Source organism: Nestor notabilis, unplaced genomic scaffold (genome assembly GCF_000696875.1).
Source record: "Nestor notabilis isolate BGI_N333 unplaced genomic scaffold, ASM69687v1 scaffold3395, whole genome shotgun sequence".
NCBI classification, from domain to species: Eukaryota; Metazoa; Chordata; class Aves; order Psittaciformes; family Psittacidae; genus Nestor; species Nestor notabilis.
Genome location: NW_009928813.1, coordinates 7,701 through 30,628, shown reverse-complemented (window position 1 = coordinate 30,628; position 22,928 = coordinate 7,701). Strand labels below are relative to the sequence as shown.

Genomic DNA, 22,928 nt, shown 5'->3' with positions numbered 1-22,928 from the left:
AGCTTTTACTTTATGGGTAGGGAAGGATTTTATCTTGGCTTTTCCCAGAGGTCCACAAGCACATGTGGAAGGAGCAGCAAGATGCAGCCACAAGTGAAGAAACATGTTCACATGGGAGCATTTGGGCTTTCTCTGACCCAGTTATTTCTCCAGATTTGGAGGGTTCAAGAAATCCTTGGACAGAGTGTCCATCATATAAGTGCTAATTTAATAAAATTATGCTGATCAAATACAAGCACTCTGTTACAGTTTAATGGTTAATACAGAGAGAGTCCCAGATCCAGAGTTACTCCTATGCTGGTTTACTAGTGATAAGAGGTGGGCCACACTCTCATTCCTGCAAGTTCAGTAAAATGTGTACTCTCCTGTGATGGGTGGTCACACAGCAGTGCCTATGGCTCAGAGAAGCAGCCCACACTGCTTAGCTTTCAGCCCCAAGGACTGGGGACTTCCTGCAGTCACAGAAAAATCACTGGACTGGATTTCAGGTTAAGTGACTTGAAGGCAGAAAGCCTACAGGGATAGGTAGCTGTGATGCTTATCCAGAAAATAAGTAAATAGTTTCTGGACCAGAGAGCTTCCTGGAGCTGCACATGCTGAACAAGGAACCTACCTGCTGTTTCTCATCTCTTTCAGCATTTAAAGAAACTAGCCTTCATTCAGGCATTTTGCAAACACTTGATTCAACAATACCAGGTGTGACACTTGACCCACAACACTTCCTTCAAACAACAGTAGGAATACCACTGCAGAAGACCTCAAATATAGGCTAAACTGCAGAGACCATTAAGGCAACAATCATTAAAAAGGAAAAAAAGGCAATTTTCCTTATCCTTATGATCCTGTTAGGCTCTCCTGAGATGCATTTAAGGTTCTTGGAGGCAGCGTTACTTTCTTAAGGCTCTTCCCCCTTATTCATTCTATTGTATTTTTCTCCCTCCTCTTTTCCAAGCACCAAGTGGTGCAAGTTAACAGTATGCAAAATCACATGAATCTTTCAGAAACCCGATGCTTTTTATGTCAAGATCCCATGAAGCCCTGCAACACATTCAATCTTTTTTTCCCACAGCAGGGGATTGAGGGGGCATTGGAGAACCCATCCTTGGAGTACTCTCTCCCACAGTGTCATCTGCAGCATGAAGTATTGGCCTCAACCACTTCTAGGTACCTGAATAATAAGACCTCCTACACAACATCTCACCTGGCCCACAGACCCTTTTGGCTAACTTGCTCCAAAGTCCTGCCCCAGCATTTTGTGGTGCTGTTCAAGCAACATCAGCAGGAGGGAAAACAAACGCTCAGAAGAACCCACACAAAGAGAGCAGAGCAAGGCCAGGTGACTAACACCAGAAGTAATGATTAAGTATTGATGCCTATTACTTTAATATTCCTCATTTAAAAATTATTGCTGTGTTACCATGGTATCACCTATGACCTTTATAAACAGCAATTTATTTCTTTCCTTTGTCAACAATCCCCCAGCCCTGAAAGCAGCATAATAAGGATGCATTAGGGATTGGCATTAACACCCATCCATATCTCTGCTGTTTGTACTGCCTATACAAAGGGCAATTTTCAACTAGGTTTGTGTTTTGCTTGTTTTGTTTACTAATCTGCTCCCAAGCACCTTCTAATGCTGCTGCCTAATAAAACCATTAAACTGGAAGGAAAACGGGTAAATGCAGGCACAAGAAGAATAAGGGGGATAAAGAAGGAAAGAAAGAAGCATGTGGCACACAGCCTACTGACTGCACCTGTTGCCTACAGTAAAATAACAAAGACAGTTCTATCCCTGCAAACTCCCCATGTTGCAGCAGTACAGTATGTACAAGATACATGTTCCTAGGTCCCAGCCCAGGACACTCCAGTAAGAAACAGGAAGAACCAGATTGCTCTGCCTATGGTAGGCAAAAGGAGGTGGTGGGGAAGACAGCTGGATACTGTTGATTTTCAGGGCTTGTATAGCAACACCACACTTACAAAAAGCCACTGTCTTGACAAGATGCACTTTTTTGAATAGCCTCTCCTCTGAAAAGTGCCTGCTGATTCCAATGCAACTTCTTCCAGGGCAAAGCTTTACCCAGACCAAGTAAAGAAGATACATTGTGACCTCTTGAAACTGAAATTCATCATTTGATCACATCAGATCTTTTCAATTATAGGCTACATCAAATTAAAAGTGACATGCTGGTCTGCATCAATTTTAACCAAAGCTATAGCAAGACATTCTGGTGCCCCTAGCCAAAATGTCAGTTTAGATGCTTATTCTACCTGACCTTTGCAATAGCCTTAAGTGGGTTTGGAGCCGACAGCAGCTTCTGGCCAGAGCTGTTACTCTCATTACTACATTCCTAGCTTTCTTACCCTAGAGAACCATCTTGGGTAGGTGCAGATAGCAAGGGCGTGTATTTTTGAGTTACCAGCACCTTCCCAAATGAACCTTGGTTGCAGTTATTTTCACTGCACTGAAACTACAACCACAGGGAATAGGTTGAGCAGCTGTAACAGGTATAATTCACTTGACATACCCAAACTTTTCTGAACACTGTGCTAAGCCAAGTGTTTCTGCCACTTCCTTGAGTAAAAACAGAACTGGCAGCCTCAGCTATAAAATAGCTTACTTGTTACCTAACTATAACAGCGAGTTTCAGCAGAGATCCTCAAAACATGAACATCCACTCAGTGAGACTGACTGCAATCTACTCTGATGAAATAAGTAACGTTCCTGACTTCTTGTCAAAGTGATTTATTCAAGATGACAAAGCAACTGCAATTATTATTTTTCATTACTTATACTGAGTTTGTAAACATATCCTAGGAAAGATCAGGGCCTTCTGATGAAATAACAGACACAGAAGTGTAGGCAAAATTGAATAACTTGTTTTGCCCTTACATATGTGAACAGCAAAATGTGGTTGCAGTAGGAGAGCAGATTTTGAGGACATATTACACAGAGTATGAGGAATTACTATAAAGGGGAAAGGTAACAAAGTGGGGCAGTTGGAGAGATCAGGGCTGGGACTAGACAGAATGGGTCTGAGGAGGGCTCCAGGGACGAGGATGTTTTTTTCCTGCCATTCAGTCCTCATCATTGCTTTTTGGGACCTCCTCAGTACACACATCTATCCCAGGAAGCCATTCTTTCTGCTGGAGCAGAAAGTCTGCCCCACAACACCTTCTGCCTGGCCTCCTGAACATGAAGCTCTTCCTATATGACAAACTGGGAAGAGGTTTGCACTGCCAAAGAGAACCAGTGATGGAGAACTTGGCTGAGAGTACTAACTAGGCTGAAGAAACTGGATTATTAATTCACCTGTGGAAACTGAAACTCTCTCTTCTCTAAAACAAGCTTTCTTTGGCCTTGCAGGCAAACAGCAAGCTACCACCTTTCTCCTATAAATCATTCGGCTCTCTTACTTTCCAGTCAAGCTGCAGGTGGTAGATGACAGTCCCATTTTCTTGCTGACCTAAGGAGTGATCTTAGGTGTCTGGAGAAGCTCATATATTGGATGTTCCAGCCCAGCAGCCTCATACAGCTGGGCTCAGGCTTCTGTATGTTGCACATAATTGCTCCTGTAGAGCACCTACTACAAGCAGCCCTGTTCCTAAACCCTGTCTTAGAAATAGAAATGCTGGATACTGCTCCAGTAGATGAAATCAACTGCAGCTTTTTCCAGCAGGTGTAATTTTTGCCTAGTTTGTCTGACTTACTCCCTCTCATCTCTATCCGCTACTCACTAGCTGGCACTGTAGCAGCATCTATTTGAGCAAAAAAGAGATTTCTGTCCTACAGGCCTTGGGTAAATCAAGGTCTGCGGATATGGTTTTTTTTCCCATCCCCACCTTCCTTCAAAAAGACCGCTACTTTTGTGGGGCAGAGACCATCGCTTTCTGTATAGGGCTAAGCCCTGTGTGGTTCTGCTCACACTAATAAAGTCTACTGTAGAAACAGTAAGAACAACAAGTGTTCTATTCACTCAAAACAGAAAAAGACAGAGTTAAATAAATTCTTAGCAATCTCTTACTAGCTTGTAAAGTATAAAAAGTAATGTTAAAGTAAGCTATCTTATAATCCTTTTACCATCATTACTGTCTTAAACTTACAGCAGAGCCTGAGGCTTGAGAATGAAAAGTATACCAAGATGTAATAACATTTAAGCAGGAAGGAAGCCCTAATTTTCCTAATATAAAAAAAATAAAGAGAAACAAAATATAAAAAAAAACATCTTCTTCAACCCCAGGGAGAATACACAGAAATCTTTCAACCTAAAGCTTCCCTGGGACTTCATCTGAGAATATGTTAGCACATGTAATTGAACTAGGGCCTGGAATCATTGCATCAGGTTGACTGTACACTGGGTAATAGACCACAACACAAATGACAAAGCAAAAGGGAGTCAAGGGTCTGAATCAGTTGTGAGCCAGCCACGGAAACAGCAGAAAATATGACTGGAAGGACTTTTGTCTAGTCCACCTTCTGCAAGGTGTCCAACCTAAACTATTCATAACAGATATTTATCAGATATTTTTCAAACCAAAGAGTTCACTTCTGCTACACTCTGGAAGCAATGGGAGAAAAAGCAGGAGGGCACAACATACTCTTGGCTTCTTTAATCTTTCCCCTTACCTGATGGATGCTCCAACTCTGACACAGGAATGTTTGATTTGGAGCAATAGGCGGTGATGTAAACCTGGCCTGACAAGACAACAGATAAGTGGTTGGAATTGACATAACTTCTTGCCTTAGAGAATGAAAAGGGCATCTAAGGCAGCAATACAGCTGCAAATGCAGTCTGCAGCTCCCAAGGCACTCAAAAAGGGGAAGAAAAATGCTGGAAAGCTACAGTCCAGCTACACTAGAGAAAGCACTGAAGAAAACAATCTTGCCCTGCAAAACACTCGAGCACATGGGTAATGCATGTCCATCATTGATTTTGGTGGAACTAACTAGATTTTTAGAGTTTTTCTCTACGTATGCACTCAAATAAACTCCCATTGATTTTATCCAAAGCCCATTTAAGTTAATCAAGACCCCTCCTCCAACTTTATAGGAATTTGGACTGTAAGGAAGGCAAAATTATCTGAATCTTTATAGCCTCATACATTCCTACTGTTTCAGGAAAATTAAATGGACTAGTAATGGTTTTGGGGTGGGGTTGTGGTGTTTGGGTTTGGGGGGGTTGGATTTTGGTTATTTTTTGGGGGGGTTGAGGGGTATTTCATCCCTTACTCATTAGTCTATTCTCCACTGACACAAAAGTTTCGGAAGATGTATGCTTTTAAAGTTAAGAAAGATGAAGAAATGGGGTTCTTACAGATCCTAAGGAAACCTTCTACCTGATATTAAGAAAACCTTAAGGAAAGCAGCTATTATATTTTAAGGGGGTCTGTCTCCTTTAGTCCAGCTGATAATATTTTCAGATCTACAAAAAATAGTCATCTCACCCATCGAATAAGTATATAAAACATTTTGCATATGACTACCTTTTTAAATTATAAACCACCAGGATGCTGGTAAGACTATTAAATATAGGAACAGAAACTGGTCACATTATTGCATTTTGGTCCTATAAACTCCTCCTGTTTGCTAAGAGCTATTCCAGTTAACTGAATGATGAAAAAGCATGAATAGGGAAGCAGTATGAGCAGGCTTTAACACAGTCATTGCACTGGACTGAAAAAACACATTGCTGTAGCCCACTGCTACTGCTGGTCAAGTTAGCTATATAAAAATCCTCTTTGGCCATGGAACTGCACTTCCTGTCTGCAGTGTATATATACCTGAGCTTTTGATTAGAAAGAAGCAATTCCACATAGGCAATCACAGACTGCAATTGTGCAATAGCCCAATTCCTTGAACAGAAAGTTCTCTCATAGACTCATCCTCAATCATTTCCAGAAACACAAAACTAGATAACTAATGGAACCCATTAACTAATTAATCCACTCATATTATTCACTATTAGTATACATTGCTTTTTCCCAACAGATCTGACAGCCTGGTTAATGCAATTCCTGATGCTGTGCTGCTCCTTGCCTCACAACCACTGTATTTCTGCATTACAGCATAAAAACAATGTTCCATTTTTAGAAAGAGTTTGCCTGGGAGAAGGTTTGAGCCTAACACAAGCTGAGGGCTCACACAGAAAATTGGAATAGAGAGGTCTGTGGCATTTAACGGATACCACGTTTTTGTACAGTGGAGCAGCGTTTTACATGTTCAAATAATGCTGTATTAAAGCAAAGCTTACAAATTTGGTCCACAAAGACTTAAGGCACTACTGTCTCCTGGTTTGGGAAACATCATTTCTACTTCAAAAAAAAAGTGTCATATTGAAAGAAGAAATGAACTGCAAACCTAAATTTCAGGCAAAAAAGTTGTAAATATTTCACCTAAGTAGCCTGGCCAGTCACAAACATGTTATGTTGAGTAGCCAAGAATAGAATCATAATCTCACATGTCCAAGTCCTGAGCAGTTGCAATTAAATCTCCTTACCCTGATTTTAATAAGCTTGTAGCCATGTAGGGAAGTGGATTTATGGAATGAAGGTATCAGAATTCATAGTTTCATATGGAATTTCAAGAATTTGGGGGAATATTACATATTTCATGGCAGTCTTTTATATCAAGGTTACAGGAATAATTTCAAACATTTAGTTAACCACACCTGCCTTCTTCTCTTATCTCCCTTCTCACACTGCTAGACAGAAGATAAACTTACACGGTTTTGGGAACAGGTATGGACACCATGGATTTTATAAGTTTTGGTGCCAGTCTCCTTTGGAAATCATTGGCTGGTGCTGTAGTTCTGCCTTTTAAAAGCAATAATTCACTTTGAGAAAAATAAATCCAGAAAACTGTACGAACTAAATGGAATTTCCAAAATTCTAGTACAGTTTCTGTGTTTGTTTGGTTTGTTTTTTTGTTTTTTTTTAACAGACATTGGCTCTATCTTAAGCTCCTAGTTAAACATAAGATAAAGTATCACTTTCTTTGTGCTATAAATCAACTCAGCCAAACTGCCCCCGGTATTTTTTTTCCTAGCAACTTCCTTTCATCTTGGCTAAAAGCTTCTGTTATTTGCTGAAGACAATTAGTGTTATTTGCAAATCCTACAGGTTCAGATAATGGGACAATCAGTTTCCCTACTACAGCTTAGAAAACCTATTTGCTAAAATCCTGCAGCTATTTGAAGGACACTACCCACCTGAAGAGAATAACAGAACTACTTGCCACCAAGCGAGGACTGAAGAGACCTGCCACATACCTCAAATGCCCCATTATAGATAGGTTCGTGATGACATGCAGACTACTGGGAAATCATCCCTTAGCATATCACAGGAGGATCATAGTGAATTATTTTCACAGCACTAAAAGTTTGTCATTGTTCAGTAGCATTTCTTGGCTACTACAGTCCTGAAGCAATGACACTACTGCTGCTACTCTGTGGGAACAAGCTTGATTTAGAAACGATGTGCCAAGTAGAGCCATCAACAATACGAAGTGGCATTAATGTGCTCTCCACCTGTGCATGCAACTTGCATGGTCTCCTTCATGAAAGCCACTTTCTCCCAGCAACTAGCAATCACCGAAACATTCATTTACACATATTGGGCTACATTTCTTCTCTTTCATCAAAACAGAATGCTCAGCTGCAAATGCACTGCGTGTTGATCATTACTGCCACCTAGACCTGTTCTTTCCTAATAACTGGAATGAAAGCAGCAGATGTGCAAGTCAGTCTTGCCCCACTATTATTAGTAATATCCAAAAGAGTTTGTGCAATGCCTGTGTGGATGCAGAATACCAGAGAAATCACTCAGCACTCAATCTTCGCTGTGCTGTAGCTGGTTTCCCTCTTGGCAGGTGAAGGTGAGAGAATGGATTTGATTATAAATCACCTCTAGTAATTCTGCAACATATATATGCCCTGCTAGGAGGCGTAATCAAGTGACAATGAAGGCACTGTGATCTAGGAACATTGCTACTCACCAATTTTATTTTTTTAATTCAACACGTGACAAAAAGCAAATCATTTTATTGTCATTGATGAAAATCTAGCACAAATAAATTCAGCTGAAATCACAATAAAAATCAGACTGACCTTTTCTAAAGCAGTGCCCTGATTGCAAATGCTATATACTGTTATTACAAGAGAGAATTGGCCTCTAGCTTGGCATTCTGATCTAACAGCGGCTACAGCTATGTACTTCCACAGAAATGATATGGAGATGACCTACCAGATGGTAACTGACACAGTTTTATCTTAGGAGGTTCAGACTGGACATCAGAACAAACCCATTTTCTTAAAGAGAATAGCACAGCGCTACATTCAACAGACAAGAGCCACAGCTGACCTGGTGTGCTGCTGATTAGAGTCCTACTTTTAGTAGAAGGATGGGCTAGATGGCCCATGGTTCTAAGACACAAAATACTTGGAGATGCCTTATTGTATAATGTTACATACACACACACATATAGATAGATATCCAATTGGTCATCTTTTACTGCATCAAGACAGTTCATATAAAAGCATCTTTCCAATATAGAAGCATTTAGGGGAGCTACTGCTTATCACAGTATCAAGATATTGGTATATCTCTGTAATAATTTTTTCCTCATACAGTTTAAGCACAAAGGAATTGTTCTATCTGATCAATCAAAATGGAAATTGGGGTCTAATATAGAATTTAAAATGGAATTTAACATTCTCCCAAGCCCCAAACCACAGAAGAATTAACAGCTGCAACAAAACAAAAAGCCTCACTGAGTGCCCTTATGCTTTGGCAGGTAAATAATTTATTGATGTCAGTAGAAAATGACAAATTGAGAACAAGCTGGAGAGGAAGAGAAATGAAAATATATGAACTATGTAAACTGCTTTATATTTGTTAGCCTTATACATAATGTGGTAACTATAATGCATGTATGTCCTCATTCCAAAAATACTTCAGTGTTCCCTTGACCCATGTGCTCCGAGAATGTCAGAAACTTTACCTACTGCTCATATAAAGGGGAAATAAGAGAAGTGCAATGTACTTCCTAAACTCTTCAAGGAGTGGACCTTTCACCATGTCACTCAACTGTTATGCCAGTATGATACAGTCAGTAAGTTCAGATGTCTAAAAGATGTCTCAAAAAATTAGACTGTTCTGTATTTTATGTTTTTAATGTCTGTATTGGAGAGGAAGGAAGAAATGTGGTGAACAAAATTTTCTATTAAAAAAACACAGGGTTGGAGAATTTTTTATTCTTTATCTCTGTCAGCAACATTTTCACATATAAAGTCGTTTTCTAAAATATAGCTTCAAACTGACTAATATCTCAAAATGGATTGGTCCCTCTCCCAGTTCCCAGGGTAAAGTATCCTATATCCCACTATATTTAACATGAATTGTAGATGCACTTGAGTTTCATTAGTATAAACATGGTAAAGAATCCTAGTAATGTAGTTTCATTAATGTAAACATAGAAAATGCAATTAGTCAGGTTTTCCTTTGAAACACTTTTTAAAGGATAGTCATATATTTCTTCCCAGAAAACAAGAAATTTTCCCAACTCTTTCTAGCATACACGCTATATAACAAAAAATGCTACATACTGCAGTAACTTCTAACCTACATCTTAACTGCAAAGATTACTTCTCTAATACTATCTTATTTATAACTTTAATGTTTCCAGGGTCGAATATAGACCTGTTCTTTATCTTTAAAGATATTGCATTCTTTGTCAAGAATGTGAAACAAGGCAGAGAATTAGAATCACCACGGTATGTTTTGCATAGAGCCAAGCAAGTTCACAGTTATTTCATGCAAAGGCTGAACGATTTAAAATACATAACTAATGGTCCTACACAAGGAACAATTACATTTGTGTGAAGAGACCTCCAAGGACAAGATCAACGTCTGTAAAACTTCCATTGGCAGTCTCTCAATTTGAACCACAAGTGCCTGCACTGGAAATAAGGTAAATAAGAGGTAAAATACACAACAGCTTTCGATTCTGTGTGAAAACTGATTGTTTATTGGTAAGTTATACCTATAGTGTGGAAGTAATCTTTATGTTCTAATTTAGAGTCCTAGCTAGTTCAGCGCTTGGGCTCTAAAACGTTATAGCGATGCAAGGAACAAATACTAAACCATACATCATTACAGAAAATTCACTATATCCAGCATCTCATGCGGCTAAATGTGAGCTAAGTTCAAACTGGAAGCCATACAAACATATTAGCATAGCACTGTACTCAGTCTAGCAAGTCCAAAATCTCAACAGGGATTATTAGTTTGAGCACAGCACTGCACTAAACTGCCTGTATAGCTTCCAGTCTGCCATGGGCTCATATCCCACTGGCTCAGAGCCTAGGAAGGTTGGGTCTGTCTGTAGAAGACTACACAGGAACACTCATAGTTATTTACAGTAGCATGAGGAGGCATTGAGATACAGAAGCTCCACTTAAACGTTTTTCATTCTGCTACTGTAAGTCTTCATATTAACAAGTCAATCCAGTTCCACTTGTAAACTACAGCTACTCTATTCTGCTTTATTCTGGGTATATTTATATTTATTTTTTAGTGGACAGCAGACTAGCCAGTATCCCCTAGAAGGTTTGCACCATTTTGGTACACTAAACTGTGGGAGACAATGGAAACTATATGATTATTTCCAAAGAGAAGTAACTGCTTGGCTGGAGAAGAAAGAGTTAAAGAAGAAATAAAGTGCAATCAAGCAGAGCAACCCAGCTGGCTGAGGAGGAGAGAGCATAAGATACCAAGACACCTGGCTGAGAAGGAGAGAGCGTAAAGATAAGAGACTGACTATTCTGGGACTGGTTGTGAGAAAGTGAGCAGTGTTAAAAAACAAACTATAAGTCAGGAACTAAACATGATAGGCTAGAAATAGAATGGTATAAAAGCTAGAGCAATAGGCTAAAAATAACTGTTGTTAGAATGGTATAAAAAGTTAGAGCAGTAGGCAATAAAGTGATTCACTGCATGAAGATGCTCTGGGTCCATGCCTTCATCCCCTCACTAAACAGGCCACTGAAAAAAATCAAACAAAAAAACCCAAAAGAACTGAATTTTGCACCATTAAGATACCCAACTAATTCTACACAGCTTCAGGTCATTAAAACACAGAGAAACATAAATACATTCTTAAAGTGTTCCAGTCTCTCAACTGGAAAATGTATCCCATGACAAAAGGTTGCATAACTAAAATAATCTTTCTGGATACAGATTGATAACATGAGGGAAAGAAAAGGCAATCAGAGATGCCTTTAGTTTCTTAAGGCCAAGCATTATGAATTCAAAGTCAGAGCTAAAACACACATTAAAAGAAACCAAATTAGAGTTACGTATGGAAACAGACCACTACATCATCCAAACAACATTCAGTCTTGTGACAGTACAATAAGAACATTAATCATAAACATTTAGTGCCCCATACATAACTGTGTGCTATTTCATGGTATTACTGAATGCAAAGAAACATGTGTAAGAGCAAAGCCAGATATGTGCATTTTTTGCTTCAACATTCCAAAATACATTCAGTGGTACAGAGGATGACTCCACTTCCCATTACTGGTTTCATACTCCCTCCTTAGACATCCAATGCTGACAATAAGCAAAAACTAGAAGTATAACTTAGAATCATAGAATCAACTAGGTTGAAAAAGACCTTTAAGATCATCAAGTCCAACCATTACCCCAGGACTGCCAAGTCCACCACTAAATCATGTCACTAAGGGAATCACCTACATGGATTTCTGAACACTTCCAGGATTCCACCACTTGCCTGGGCAGCCTGTTCCAATGCCTGATCACCCTTTCAGCGAAGAAACTTTTCCCTAGTATCCATCTAAACCTCCCCTGGTGAGCTTCTTAGGGTCATGGTCACAAACCACAGCCAGTTATTTAAATAAATAAATAAATGTGTCCATACAGCAGTAGGGGGAAGGGAAAGACTTCAGTCTAGTGGAAGGAGCTGGGTAGATAAATCCTGGATATTTGACATTTTCTACAATACAGGAAACCAGCATAATCACAATTTCCTTCCATGTTCCAAGGTCATTGGCCACATGTCAACTCTAAATGCCATACCTTAAGCATCTTGTAAACCACAGACCTGTCAGGATGAGCTTTTTAACTGCAGTAGTTCAATTAAGGTAGTTGAGTAGCATTTAAAACAAACATGCCACTTCTGAGCTACTGACTTCAGAGAAGCCCATGAGAATTGAAAACAGTGAGCAGCAGGCAGAGAAAGCTCAAAGTAGCATTCATTCCTTCCCTCCCAGCATATAGGGACTTTCTGAGTCTACCTTTCCAACTCAGGCAGAAACTGCAGTAAAATTCAAATGAGCACACCCCACCTAAAAAGCACAGCACTGCGTTCTAAAAAGAAATGTCTTCAGTGGGCTAGTCTGGCATTCAAATGTGGGACACCATCCCCTGTGAACAATATGTTTTATGTAAGCATAAACCAAAACCATACCCCTTTTTTCTACATTCCCACAATCTTGGATTACTTGGGTTACTGGCACAAAATTGCAGTTTTCTTCAGCAGTCAGCCCCATGGGTCAGCTTGATGCTTTGAAATATTATTAGCTATAGTTTCTGAAATTGTAACTGTAACTGCTTTCCACAAAAACGTTTGTGAAGTTCCCTAGAATGAATCCAGGCTATTTTATTTGCCATTGTCTGGTGTTATTTTTTCCTTCATTTAGAAGGATTTTCTTCTTAATTTGACAATGAAGTCTGCAAATAATTCTTATCATGCATGACACTGCAATCAGTACCTGTACCTCCATCATAAACTTTCATACACACACAAACACTCAGTACAATATTTCTTTCTAAAAAAAAAAAAAAAAAAAGAACCTCTTTCTGGTGACTGCAGCTGATCTTCAGAAACAGAGCCATAAGGCAGCAATAGACTTACAAATCAGACTTCAGCCTGAGCCAGCTTTTTATTTTTTTTTCTATTATTATTCCCTTTATGACCATCTGTGCCACCTGTTAATGTGTTTTTCCCCTCACACAGACTCTCCACGACAATGATTTGCCATTCTGGCTGACCTACAAGTATCGATGGAAAGGAAACTGGATTAAATCCAACTTTGTGCCACCCAGTATTTGGGGCACCTGCTTGACTGCTGGTGTAATTAAATCTGCACTAAGTCTTCTTCAGTTTATGCCCAGTTCACCTACAAACCAAACACTATCAGAGCTTGTTGACACTGCAATCTCCCTTCTGGACTACCTCAGTTAGTGGAAGGAAACAGTACAGTGTGGTTACACAAGAGTGTGCTCTCTGTAAAGCAATTTTTGATCTAATATACTAGCACACTCTACTGAATGAATCTACTGAGATCTATCTTGTCTATTTATTAAAGGTGAATTCACAAAACAACCCTACACTCCATACTTGTGAATTCTCGGGGTTTCAAAGCTGGCTGCATGCCTGGTTTTGTCAACATTTTCCATATCAATTCTTCTGGCTGAACAGTCATCCTTAATCTTCCTTCTTGGGCAGAATTGCCAGAGACACACAATGCAAAAAAAATGAGGAAGAGAAGAACTGGGAAGGGCTGAGAATGGAGGAAAAGAAATTAAGTGACATGTTGCTACATGGCGAAATTCTTTAGTCACAGACTCAAGAATTCTTTGCTGTTTTCAGTAAGACCAGCATCAAAATAAATCTTATCGAGGAGCCCAACACGTTTTCTGCAGCATTTATTTTCCACATCTGGTTAAAGGCTGGCAACTAAAATGGAAATAACTACTTAAGCATAATTCAGAAGACTGAACAGCAGTGACACTGTCCAAAAAATCAGGAAGAACATGACAGTTACAAAGTATATCATTATAATTTCATCTCATGTACTGCTGACAACAGTCAGCAATAACAGGAAGGGAACTGCTGAAAAAGCACAAATGAGGTCACCTTCTTCTGGGTACTATTTTTAAACATTGCAAAATATAGATGAGGCTTTTAAAGATTGTAAAGAAAGGAAAGAGAGGGGAAAGAGAAAGAAGTAGGCAGATGTGTAACAAAGAATAAAGGTAAAAGAAATATAAAAGAGAGGTGGGGGAAAAAAGGGAATGAGGACACGAGGTAGATTTCATGCACATACTGATGGGCTTTACATTTACAACAGAAAATTAAACACTGACATCTGTGTCCATACAGTCTTCAAGTGGAGCTCATAGTTAGTAGCAGTGCATTCAGGAAGAAGGCAGAGGAAAAGAGTTACATCCTGAGCTCAGTTCGAAGCATAAGATAAAAATAAAAAGATGATGGGTTCAGTTTCATGTGAGTTCCTGGCAGCTGCTCAGCATTGCTTATTATCATAGCCCTGTTTGCTTGTTGAGTGCTGATAATGTGCCAAGGTCGTGGTGTGCTTTGGAGTCCTTCTGAGATCCTTAGTTCTGCAACTTTGAGACCAGATGGAAAAACATACTTTTGAACACCATTCCTAATGCCAAAGTTTAACAAATAATAGTGCTATGTAAACTCTGGTTGGGAAAAACAGTTAATGGAGGAATCAATCTTCATTTCTATTGCTTTTGAAGCAGGTAAGAGTTAGAAGTAAAATCACCTATACCATTTTAATTTTTGTTTAATGACTACTAACCTTTTAACCAGTACCTGAAACTATAACAAAGCTCCTCTTGTAACATTTTTAATTTCTACATTGAAAAAATTTTCAGCTGTTTACAGAGTAACTTACAGAATTATGACATTCAAGCATGTCAGCAGGTATGAACACCTGCACAACAATCACTACCATGTTACGTGTGCTGACTGGCACCATCTACTGAAATGCTTCAGACACTCATCTTTCAACAAACATACCTTGAAAGAGTCAGCCATATGCTTTCCAGTTTCTCCTGAACATCCTCCAGCCGTGCACTCATTCTGACAGCCCTGGCACAAATAAAAACAGTGGAAATCAAATTCAATGCACATTGCAGAAAAATTGATACCCATTCAGTTCATCCTGTTTAGGGACAGATGGTATTGAATGATCACTCAGCCTTTCTCATCAGTAAATATATTAGCAAGAACTCTCTGGAAGTTTCTTAGCACAACTTCCCACCTTTTACTTCAGTTGCATTATTTTATAACTGTATTTCAGGGCTTTATAGAAGAGACAACATCTCAGATTAGATCATTGCTCTGAAGTGCAAAATGGTATGCACAGCATCACAAGCCTTTCATTCAAAGCCAAAAAAGTAAACCGTGGTTTTACGCAAGTCCATCAAATGTCAGTTTCTCTACTAAAGCATCCACCTAACAGATTTGCTTTTGCCTTTTCTCAAAGAAGCCTGATGAGGCAGAATGGAAGAAAAAGGGAAAAAAATAGTTTTGTTAAATCCTTCATTAAATGAAGACAGTGATAAGGAATGCCCACCTATATAAATACATTGTCAGAATACTTTTAATTATTCAGTATGTTGATGCTAAGGCTTCTGCCACTGATCATGCTTGAAAGGAACTGAAAGAAGAGTGACAGTTCTAGGCATCCTTCTGTTCAGCAATAGAGGGATATGACAGACAGGAGCAAGCCACCTACTTAAAAGCAAGATCCCCAGTTCCCACAGCATCAGGCTAGCATCTTTGAGGACCCTCCCGCACTAGGTAGGTTGTCAGTGCTGTCAGGCTTTTAACCGGACAAGCAAAAAGCCCTAGCAGAAGCCTGCACGGGCTGTTTACCACTTGGTGGCTTCCTCTCACCCTGCCACCCTTCAGCCTTGATGCATTTTGGGTGGGAAGCCCCCGCTCATGTGGGAAAGCCCGAGGTTAAAGATGTAACAGGAAACCTTTTATGGTTAGTCTGTGAGATCCCCTCCCCAAACTCTTAATCAGGGAGCAGCTCTCACCCTACAAAGAGGACTGTGTGTAGGTAGGGTGGATGGCAGTGCCAGAGACACACTAGACACCACAGTCCTGCAGCAGCCACCAAACTGTGAGGCCAGGACTGGGGACACATGGCTCACAGGCTGTGAGGCATGACACACACAAGGCAAATAACATGATTGGTGTTCCCCTTTTTGCAGATCTTGGGGATACTGTAGACAGGGAAGGGGGGGAAGGCAGTTCTTCAGTGGGTCTGTAAGGGGTAGCAGGCTTGCTACCAACAAAAGAGCGAGCAAACTCCCAGCCACAGCAGATCTCACTTCCTCTCCCCTCCCCCCTAACGCCCCAGGGAGGCCATAACATCCCTCCTGCCTTTTCTCACCATCAGCTTTAACCCTTTTGTTCCTCTCTTTTCATAGTGCTCTACAGCAAGACATGCAATCACGGCTTACAGGCTCCTTCCTATCAACTGAAGGAGGACTAAGTCCTGTATAGTAGGTCCTTGCTTTCCCTGTGATTCTTCAAATACTTTCAAATGCAGTGGTAAAATCCCAGAAGGCCTTCATGACACCACCAGTTTATAATAGTTTAGTATTCCGCAGATGAATTAACCCAACCGATTTCTCTTTGTAGTGCAGTGAATTAAGGTGGAGAGTGAGCTGGTTACCAGCTAGTCGATGGTAACTGCCAGCTGTGGAGCAAGAATTTCTCAAGCATCTCAAGCTCCATTGTTGGCTTTTGTCTAATATCTAGTACGCGAAGTTGGATTTTCTAGTAATAATTACTGGTGACAGCAAATACTGACAAACACTCAACCATGATGCTTCAGTTTCTTCTCATGTCTGCTTCATGAAGTTGCCCTAAAGCAAGTGTTGGCATCAACACAGAGAGGACCAAAGCTGGATATAGTTTAATATTCTCTTTCATGATCTTTATAAAAAGGATACACAGCTTATATGTAATTTCAAGTGTGGACCACCTACAGACAGGCCCTAGGGGCTCCATCGCGTTGCCCTTCAGTTCAAAGTTTCCACTCAGCTCAATAAAGTCAACAGCCAATTTTTTGGGCATATGCCATAGGGCCAATCTTGTTCTCCACGAAGTCATTATGTTTCACAGATTTAACACATATTTAAAGCAAGTAGCTAACTGCCTTTGTTAACCGCATTGAGATGAAACTGAGTTAATCCCTCAGCACTAGAAAAGACATACCACAATTACTTTCTAATTGATAGAGTCATATTTTAATGGCTCCATAGCTTTTAAATCTGAAATATGTTGTTAAATGCAATAGGGAAAATTTCTCTCTGGTTTAGTGCCAACACTGCCAAGGGAGATATGCCAAGCTTAAATTTGCCCTTTGTGTTTAATAGCATGGTAGATTTAAAACTGCATCCGTTAAAACACTGATATTATCCTAAAGATATATTTGAGCCACTCAAGTCTGCATCCAGTTCCTATGCAATTACACAAAGCATGGCAGTATTTCCTGTACTGTGTTATAGAGCTAACAAAATTTCCTTTATGGTATAGGTAACTACTTTTTCTAAACTGATAAGAGGACAGTATTTCATATTTTTTCCTTCAAAAATACTGAAATTACACATTGATTTTACCATTACCGTATAGCCTGTATGAGAAAAGAGTGTAAAGCATTACACTAGATTAAATTTTGTTTAAAAACTTGGTTAATGTGTCATTGTATCACTACAAAACACTACTAAAAGACCTGGTAATAAACAATTCTGTCTTTACTTTTATAAAAAGATCTCAATGCTATAATAATCATCGCATATCCTTTAGCTTTGCAAAAGTAATCACAGTTGGGTAACAATGCTCCCTTACATTAGTACTTACTTCAAATCTAACTTGCACAAAGAGGATGTAGCCTTAGGGGTGTTAGTCTCCTCCCAACATGTGAAGGACCACTGTGTGTTTAACACTTACTAGCACTTCTATATAGTTGCCACCTGCACTTCTACTAGAGCTTTCCCAAATCTGAACATTCAACTCATGCATTTGGTCTTCAGACTACATTAGACATGTATTTTCAACATCTTTTAGCATCAAGATGCTCCAATCAATGCCTCTTGGCTTTTTTTTGCTGTCTTTGTCACACCTTCTCTGGCTACTATTTTGCTACAGGCGTGAGACCTTGTAGATCTTTCAGGGTATCCTCCTGCATCTCACAGCTTCTTCAGAATAGACAATCGACCTCTTTTATGCAGCTCACTCATCCTTCAGCTAAAAGGACCTGATACAAAAACAGGTCCATCTCCTCCCTAAACTACATGAGTTTGCCTAACTCTTAAGATGTAATTTTAGCCATTTATCAAGCCAGAGATCTTTGAGGTATCTTTGTTAGGTTGGAGCACTCTCCATGTATTGGTTTGCCAGTCTTCAATAATGGGTTCAAAGACCTTGTACAAGACAAATTCCAGAGCAGCTCCAATGATACATCTCAATGTATGATCTCATGGATCAGCACAGGGGGAAGAAAAAAAAACCCAATCCCCCCCCCTCCCCCCACAAAAATATTCACACACAAAATAAAAGCCAGGAAAAAAAAAAAAAAAAAAAAAAGGACAATTTGGCACATGCTGTTTCAATGCTTTGCTTTTAGTTCACCAAGAATTCTCATTTGTGTTGATTTCTGCACTTCCCTAACATATATCTGATGCCTTGTCAGCTGGGTGTTATCACATTACTGTGGCTGCTTGTTCAACCTTGAGCTGGCATTAATGTTAGTTAAACAGTGAGGCAGTGTCATAACAATACACAACAAAGAAAAGAAATAAAGCAACCAGCATAGCAGAAAAAGAAAGCTTCCACATTATTTAATGATAATTTTGCATCAGAGTGAAAGCCTCAGGCCTTAGAATATGCAAGAGTTTCTTAATCTAAGATACCTGCATTGCACAAAGTAATGTTAAATTTGAATAGATTATCATTACACTAGTCTAAAACATGCAGGCATTAATCATCTGGCTTGAGCAGTTCATTTGGTTTAAAACAATTTTAGTAGTTCTGATAAAACTGAAATATGCTTCTCTTAATAAAAACAGCCATGCTTGTTTTATGTTTACATAAAAGAATTCAGATTATATGAGCACAACTTATTGGTTAGAAAAAACTTAAGAACAAAAAGAAATGGAATTATTCAGCTAGTCCATCCAAGATTCATAATTAGAAACATGTATAGCTATATCACAAGTCTGAAAGCAGACCAAATCGGTTTCACAAGATCAAATAAATGCAGGACAATGTTGCTAAAGTAAAGTCATTGCAGCCAGCACGCATGTAAGAAACCTCTCTAGGAAACAATGCAATTTTTTTGACTCAGCGCTTAAATTAGTATCTGAATGAGTTCAGTAATGCCTAATGTGTTGTACAAGAAAGCTTGTATCAGTTCACCTGCGAGGTAACAATGCTAGGCAAGGTGAAGGATAACTACTTCTGAAATCCAAAAAGAACATGTGCTTGAGAAACTTGATTATCAAGAAGGCTAAATGGAAGAGTTCAGCAGCAACAGAAAATAGACTATTTACAATAGAAAATTTGTTTTAACTAACTCTAAGAAGAACCTGACATGGAATCTATTCAGCTTCAGGCTAAAATTATTTTCCCAGATATTCCAGAGAATTTACAAGATAAGCTGTGAATTACGCATATACAACATGGAGTCTAAAATGTGATCATTCCCAATTGAAGGATATTGAAGACCTACAACTAGCCCCATCCAATACAGGGCATAAAGCAGCTGTACATCTCTGCATGGTGTCCCTTTATTCAGTAGTTAATTCTGTCTTAATACATTTCTGGCACAACCATACAATCCTCCTTCCTATTTTCTTTACAGAAATAGGCAAGTACTCTAAAAGAAATCCTCTTCACAAATGACCTCCAAAAACAACATGCCTTAACCTTAATTTCTAAGCCCACTGCTCACACTGTTCTTGTTTCTTTTCCTTCCTATGACCCTCCTGTTGCTCTGTCACTCCCCTGTGCCATTTCCTCTATCTTTATTACCAACTCTTCCCTTCTGATAGAGGAAAACAGCCTTGAACTATTTGGGGAATAGGCAGATGACCTAATGGAGCTCTTCCATCTCTCAATCCTATGAACAGTGCCTCTAAGTGCCTCTTTTGTTGGCTTGTTTGTCTGCTCTAGCATTAATTAGGTTTTTAACAAGTGCATTGTTTGCTAGAATGGCAGAAAGAAAAACATGTTAAAACAACCAGCTGGATCTAGTTGACCTATACATTCATCTGCCTGTTTTCTACCTAGTGTCCCATGGCTATGGGATATAGTTATTGCTCAAACAAGATAAATGAAAATCCTCAAAGTCACCTGGTTTTATTGTTTAGGCCCAGTTCTCCTTGATATGAGATCTTTTACATCAAACTGGCAACAAGAAAGAGAGTAAATACTAATACATACTTTCTCCTACACTGTAAAAGGGCTTTGCTGTTAATCACAAGGAAGCTTGTTTTCATTACATTTTCTCTAATGTTTCTCTTTGCTCATGTATTCTGTAATGCTGGGTATTAAGTTAGTATTTTAAGATTCCATAGTAAAGTTAAACATGCGTCCCATAACTCTGGTTAACTGCACTGTTATACCAGCAAAGATGAGCCTAAGCACAATAAAAGATATTTTGCTAATTCACTCAAGGACTGGTTATATGGGGTTTTTATTCTGAGATAGCTGGACAGATAAAGTACAGATCTGATTTAAAGATGCATAAAATATAACTTAAAATTTATTTGTGAAATTCCTTGATGGTGGAAACTATACACAGGTCCTACAGCTGATGACCAAGGCAAGTGTCTTGATGCAATTACCAAATGATAATGTAAATAACATGAACGCATACGCAGCAGAAACAAAAAATCATTGTCTGAAAAGTTACTGAGGGCTTAGAAGGGGAAGCATACAGTTTAATGAAGGAGACCAATGCTTCTGCAGTTTGCCAATAAATCATTGTAGAGTCCTAGGAGAAACTAAAAGTTAAAAAAACAAAACAAACCACAGCAGAAACAGTGATGGATTCCAAAATGAGAACTGACATGCTTAAAGAAAAGAGCTAGCAGAAAAGAACCTGTATTTAGAGACATAGTCCTGTTTACAAGCTTCCTCATAACTACAGTGGAACCAGAAGAAACACAGGGTTACGCCTGAATCACTGGCCTGTACAAGGGGTCATTTGTAGCTATTCTCAGAGTGCTCAGACCGTGTCCCATTTAAGTCCATTTTGCACTGGAATAAAGGTTTACATAAGACTCTGAGCAATGATGAATCACACACTGAAAACAAAAGCTGTGGTGGAAAAAAAAAAGAAAATCTTTTGGAGGATAAAGGAGTTACTTTTTTCACCACAAGTCCTGTATACAGTCCCACTAGAAATAATAAATCAGTAACTTACACAACTGGCTCTCAAATAACACTAAGTACAATGAAACATTATGCAACTGTGGTTGCTGGTCTGTAAAGGGCAGACATATGCTGGCTTGATATCCTATCTACCCTTGATAACTTTGCATGGCTTATTTAATTCTTCACCGAGTATCAAATGCCACTGGTACAAAAGCATAAGAAGTATGACTTTCTGTTTTCTGTTAGGCTGTTACTGCAGTCACTGCCCGTTCCCTGCTTCCCTAAAGGTTTATTTAGCTGTTTAGTGTCCAACAGATGAAGCTGATAAAGCATGGCAGCAGCTATCTAACCTGGGGATCTCAATGGGCTCAATAATTTAGGTATGCTCTGCCCGGCTTGTCACAGGAGTACTCCTTAAAACATGTTTTTCTACCATGTTGAGCATAGTCCTAGCTTTTGCTTGCAGGCAGAACTGTATGCACCTAAATAGGTGTTCTGCCTTGACATTTGGCCACAGTGCTGCAGAAGGACCCAGACATGAGGTTTCAAGGCTTACAGTGGATTGAGTGATCTAGTAGCTCTCTCTAGATGGGTGATGCAAGCCATCTAGATGCGTAGCAAATACTATGCTTTCTCTTGAAGTCTGGTGGGGGGCTGGTCTGCGTGATGCTTGCATTTATTTTACTGTTCGTTCCAGATGAAGAACAGAGACCTTCATTATTTACAAGCTTTATTAGAATCTTCTAATTGTAACACTTGGAAGCCTTAAAAATTAAATACTGGCTCTACAGTCACAACACCCAAGTGAAGGGAGGTACAAATATCTGTTTCCTCTACAGACAGGAAATGTAGGCATAGATTGTCCCACTGGCATACCATGTATGTTGGTATACATACGACACTGGTTGGCAGTTGCTTCAGAGAATTGCCTGGAGGTAGACAAGTGCCAGAATAGAGTATGCATGACTCTTCAGGTACTAAATCCATAGTTCCTCTTTCTTACAGAGATGTACCCATCATATCCATTACAGGTCTTCTCAAGGAAGAAGAACAAGTGTAAATGATTGATGTGGTTTTGGCTGTGCACTCTGCTCACAGCTACGCCCCATGAAAGCTTCTTGCATAACAGCACACAGGTGATGGCTGCAGAAGACCTGCCTATACTAGCTCCAGTGGGTTTTAAGCCTGGCATAATTGGTTTGAAGTAATGGGAGATTTCTCCCTGGATCTTATCAAAGCCTAGGTTATATCTTTGTGACGTGTCTTTTGCTGTATGTTCAAACACAGCCTTAATTTGATTTAACTGGACATAATTCAACAAAATAGAAAGGAAGTTGGAGTTTCTCCCTTGATGTAAAAGGCACTAGCAACAAGCAAACCCACAGGGAAAATCCTTGGAACCTGTTTGAAGACAGCACATACAACGATGTTTGTGTTCTTGTTCAAATTAACGAACTGCAGAGAGGGAACATATTTGCATGATGGATGTCCATCTCAGAATATGCTAGGAACTTCTCTTGCTTTACAGTCTTTCTGACCTTCAGTGGGTGCAGCAAAAGGTAGTAAGCATAATCCACCACACCAGGCAAATGTAAATAATCCCATGGAAGCTTACTAACAAGCCAAGAAAAGCAGAGCACAACTACAGTGTCACTATACAGAGTCATTACTCCCTTGGATGTGGAAAAACTCC

General features: G+C 39.4%; 1 protein-coding gene across 1 annotated transcript in view; it reads right to left on the bottom strand.

Moving 5' to 3' along the window:
- The window catches only part of BCAT1 (branched chain amino-acid transaminase 1, cytosolic), a gene marked incomplete at its 5' end in the record, with an annotated part of 40,573 nt that extends 25,647 nt beyond the window's left edge, over positions 1 to 14,926 (bottom strand). Inside the window, one exon of the mRNA XM_010014687.1 lies at positions 14,855 to 14,926. Within this exon, the coding sequence (XP_010012989.1) occupies positions 14,855 to 14,926 (72 nt within the window). The remainder of the gene's footprint in view (positions 1 to 14,854) is intronic.
- Between the last annotated feature and the right edge of the window lie 8,002 nt (positions 14,927 to 22,928).